General features: G+C 41.8%; 1 protein-coding gene across 1 annotated transcript; it reads left to right on the plus strand.

Annotated features, from left to right (window-relative positions):
* The first annotated feature begins 2,259 nt into the window (after positions 1 to 2,259).
* On the plus strand, positions 2,260 to 4,400 carry LOC137269947 (serine/threonine-protein phosphatase 6 regulatory ankyrin repeat subunit C-like). The gene is made up of 2 exons (XM_067803784.1): positions 2,260 to 2,275; positions 3,595 to 4,400. The coding sequence occupies exons 1-2, from the start codon at positions 2,260 to 2,262 to the stop codon at positions 4,398 to 4,400; spliced, it is 822 nt and encodes a 273-aa protein (XP_067659885.1).
* Positions 4,401 to 4,972: the final 572 nt, after the last annotated feature.

The following is a 4,972-nucleotide window of genomic DNA, read 5'->3' on the forward strand; positions in this document are numbered from 1 at the left end:
ATTTTACATGAATGTTGTTATTCAATGCTGATACAAAGTTTACATGAATGTTGTTATTCAATGCTGATGAAAAGTTTACATGAATGTTGTTATTCAATGCTGACACAATGTTTACATGAATGTTGTTATTCAATGCTGATACAAAGTTTACATGAATGTTGTTATTCAATGCTGATGAAAAGTTTACATGAATGTTGTTATTCAATACTGACACAATGTTTACATGAATGTTGTTATTCAATGCTGATGCAAAGTTTACATGAATGATGTTATTCAGAGGCATGAAGAGTTGTTCGGCCCAGTATACTTCGACGAATATCGACTTACGATGTTCATTTCGGAGCAGAAACACTTTTCGACCTGGGACAAACAAACAAACAAATAAGACAAAACAAAATTCCAAACAATCCCAGAAGCACATCACGTGGCAGAGGTGCGTACAATAAGGACCTAGCCGGTGGTGCTGGATCAGATAAACTGTGACTGTCTGACTAAGATCTTCCACCCGTTCCACCCGATACTAGATTACCCGGGTAGCGGATGAATTGACACATTTACTGACAATCGGACCTTTGAGGAGACCCCCTTCGTCATAACTAATCTATGTTCGGGCTACAAAAGTTAAACTACCGATCACGGGGTCCCCACTGTTGATGAGTGATCCCATCCTATTCGGCAAACCTACACCAGCTCTACAAACTACTACCAGTACTGGGTCTTCCCCTCTGGCAGTTCTGCGTAATGTTTACAAACATCATGTATCGTAACGTTGAAAGCACTGCAGCAAGGTGGGGGGAGGGTACCCTGGTCCCTGGTGGTTAAAGCGTTCGCTCGTCACACCAAAGACCTGGGTTCGATTCCCCACATGGGTACAATGTGTGAAGTCCATTATCTGGTGTCTCCTTCCGTGATATCGCTGGAATATTGTTAAGAGCGGCGTAAAACTAAACTCACTCACTGATTCAGTTATTGCATCACCGAGGCATCGCGCTCGATGCTCACATCATCGATACAAACTGAACGAGCTCGACAGAACCCCCCACTGTCTAAAAACTGAAGGTTTTACGACACTTCAAGTTCCTTTGTGTTTGAAGAAGCGTGTTTACATGCTCGCGTTATAGTCTAAGGGAAGCGACTCTACTGATCTTGCTTGGCAAAGTTGTATTATTTTGTCTTGATTGTTGAAGGATATAACTCGGACACAAATGACAATTTTGCTCCTACAGAGACGTGTGTGTGTGTGTGTCTGTGTGTCTCTCTCTGTGTGTGTGTGTACGTGTGTGTGTGTGTGTAGCGCATATTAGTGAATTTATGAAAGTGTGAATGTATATAATAACAGATAAATATATGTGTATAATAAATGGTGCGGACGGATGCAGCAAGGCTTCATCATATCAAGAAAAGACAGAAAATGACTTCCGAGTACTAGTTTGAGTCTATGAAGCTTTGTTGTTTACATTATACAATAAGTCTTTCGGAGCTGTGGGGTCAGAGGATCAGAGTACAGAGAGTTTGTTCTTCAAGTGCACTTGCTTAGAACAACCTTTGTCAAGGCGCTTGTGTTACAGTTGCGTCTAAGGCCAGAGTGACTATGTATCCGACAGAGCGTAAAACTTTAAGGCTGGAGTCACAAAAATGTAAAGAGAAATGCTTTGATGTTATAATGAAGACCCCACAGTGTTGCCTGCGGTGATCTTTTTGCTAATCTACATCGTCAGCTATGTTTCAGTTATCTTCCAGAATCATATGGGATTTTTTTATGTACACTGCCTTTGAAAATGACATAAAACACTCATCACACTCGTTGCTGAAAGGCTGTCTTGGTCTGTTAGCAGCACCACTTTCTCGTGCTGGTGAGGTATCCTAGTGGTTTCAGCGATCGCTTTTCACGCCAGAGATCCAGGTTCGATTCCCAACATGGGTGCAATATTTGAAACTCATTTCTGGTATCCCCCGCCGTAGTTCTCGAATATTGCTAACACGTCATAAAACTAAACTTCCACACACGCAGTGTGCATAAAATACCCACTCTTTATTTGTTACCTAACACCATGGAGCAGTACTGCCATATAAAAGAGGCCTGTAAACAATCGCTACAAGAATGAGAAGAGTAAAGGTATGGAAGAGAATAGCACAATGTGTATGAATAATGTATGGGCCGTTTTCCGTACATACATGTTTTGAATGCACGGGCGCTTTCAAAAAGTGTATAGTACTGTCCATACACAATCAGCGTTTTCTTAATACACCCAGACCACTATGCACATGCAGCCAGGTACGCATATGCATGTGTAATGTTTGAACTCTATGTTAGTCAGCCAAGCTGTTGTGGTAGATATATACCCTGGTAGAGTATCCAGTGACAGTGCTTGCAGGTATATCATGGGTGAGTAATGCATTATTTGTTTCCTAGTAACATTAGTATACATTAGTCGCTATATCAGTGCGGAAAAGACAAAAGCTGGATCCATACGTCGAATTGTACTGATGTTGGCAACCCCTCTGAGACTTGGGAGGGGGCATAAACGAACGTTTTATCTACTTGGCTGAATTACTCTTTTGGTCTTTGTCATCATGTGTTGCTCTCCTGTAGTAGCTGTATACTAACAGTCAAAGTCAATATGCGTGTGAGTGCGTGTGTTGCTCTCCTGTAGTAGCTGTATACTAACAAAGTCAATATGCGTGTGAGTGCGTGTGTTGCTCTCCTGTAGTAGCTATATACCAACAGTCAAAGTCATTATGTGTGTGAGTGCGTGTGTTGCTCTCCTGTAGTAGCTATATACTAACAGTCAAAGTCAATATGCGTGTGTATGAGTTTGTAGCACGAGTAACAAGAGAAGAAATGCACCATATGTTAACGTCGGTATTGCTGGTGCAGGTAATTTACAGAGAGCATCAATTCGAACGAAAACCAGTCTTCATATAACATATTTATTCACGAAAGGTTACGAGTAATTCCAATTTAGTGAAACCGTCTCCAGTATTAACTATCCTCAGAAGCAAAAGCAGTTGGGTGTAAAGGGAACTTTGTGTGTGAAACAGGTGTTCGCGGAAAGGACTATGTCATGCATCCAACATTCACAAATTATGACTAAAAGCGGAAGTGGGTGGCACAGGAGTACTCCGTGGTGGCAGTCGGCAATAGAGTCCTGCCACAGGCTTGGTTGTTGCGCATGCGATTAGAATTTAAATCTGTTCATGAATAATCGTTCTGGCATATGGTGTGATATATGTACACACACACGGTTTTAGCTGCCAAAGTGAGGACAAACGCAAATTCACATTTCTCATCAATAGGGCCAAATCACTAGTTCTCAACAGGTCGTGGAATATGCACAGCTAATGGATTTATTGAAAGTTACATTACGCCAACAGAGAGCAAGAGAAATATGATGTGACGATGTAACTATACAGCTGTGCGCAATCAGTACACCCCACCGTCCACTAAAACTCTCATTCCCATCTTCACGAAACAGATGCTTGAGTGCACGTGAAATCGTACCAATGCCATGGTTAAAGACTGTTTCACAAGTGAGTCCGTGGACACGAGGTATTGGATGTAAATTTGCTGTTAAATGTACATTCTGTCCACAGAGTCACAGACACCATCCCCAGACAAGGACCAAGGTGGACACAACGTCCATGACGCCGAGAATAATCTGACTGCTTTTAAGCACATATTGTCAAGTGACGATAAGGACATAAACCATCGTGGACAGAACGGGAAGACTGCAATCATGTGCGCAGCACAGGAAGGAAACAGTGACATGTTTGACTTGTTTGTTGCTAAAGGAGCTGACTTATCAATATTAGATGCTGGCGGTAATAACATCCTTCACTATGCAAGTGTTGGAGGAGATGTGAAAATCATGAAGTACATTATCTCAGAACACAAAGCCAGCATCAACAGCAGAGACGAGTACCAGAGGACCCCAGTGGTGTTGGCAGCCTCGTATGGAAGAGTTGATGCGTTCATGTTTCTTGTTAATCAGGGAGTTGATCTGACTTTAAAAGATGCTTTCAGTAACAACATCCTTCACTCGGCATGTTACGGAGGAAATGTAGATATAGTGAAGTATGTCTTATCACAGACCCCTGTCAATATCAACTCCATTGACAAGTTCTTGAGGACACCTGTCATGTGGGCGGCACAGCTAGGACACAAACTCGTGTTTGATCTGCTTGTTGACAGGGGTGGTGATCTGAAGCTACATGATTTCGTTGGGAACAACATCCTTCATTATGCATGTACTGGAGGTCATATGGAGATCGTGAAGTATCTCCTCTCGAGCAACGTTGTGGATAGGGATGGAAGGAACAGTTATGGATTCACAGCTTCTGCTGTGGCGAAACACCACGGCCTTGGATCAGTGCAAGAACTGATTTTGTCCCAGAGGTGAATGAAGCACACATGTTGTGTGACACTTAACTTTGACAGATTAAAAGGTGGTCGGGCACCCAAACCCATCAGAATACAAGTCTGCTAACTATCCAGTAAAACTATATTGTTTTGAAACCAGTAGAAAAGCTACCGTCTGTTTTAGTAGAAGGAAGAACTGTACATGTATTTTGGACTTCAAGGTTAAACGTATTTCCAGAAAATACTAGTATAAACAAAGACATGTCATCATTCGCAGCGACCAACATTTCTTGGATTGTGCAACCAATGATCAGGACATATCAGTATTCAGTGGAAGGACATTTGTCTGTACTAATTACACAAAAGATTACCTTGTGACAATCTCGTTTATGTCCTTCAAGTACCTCCTTACATTTTTCTCAAATATTTGGATGTGTATAACGTTGATGGCAGCGTGAATGAACACATGTGTCAAGTCTTAATATGACACTTGACACACTATATCACACACAGGTGAGTGTCACTGAACGGAAAATCATAGTTCCGATTCCCAAGTTGAGGTGAAAATGTTAACCGAGAATCAGTCCACACATGAACTATTTGAGAAATGAA

The sequence above is a fragment of the Haliotis asinina genome, unplaced genomic scaffold, assembly GCF_037392515.1.
Source record: "Haliotis asinina isolate JCU_RB_2024 unplaced genomic scaffold, JCU_Hal_asi_v2 scaffold_19, whole genome shotgun sequence".
NCBI lineage: Eukaryota > Metazoa > Mollusca > Gastropoda > Lepetellida > Haliotidae > Haliotis > Haliotis asinina.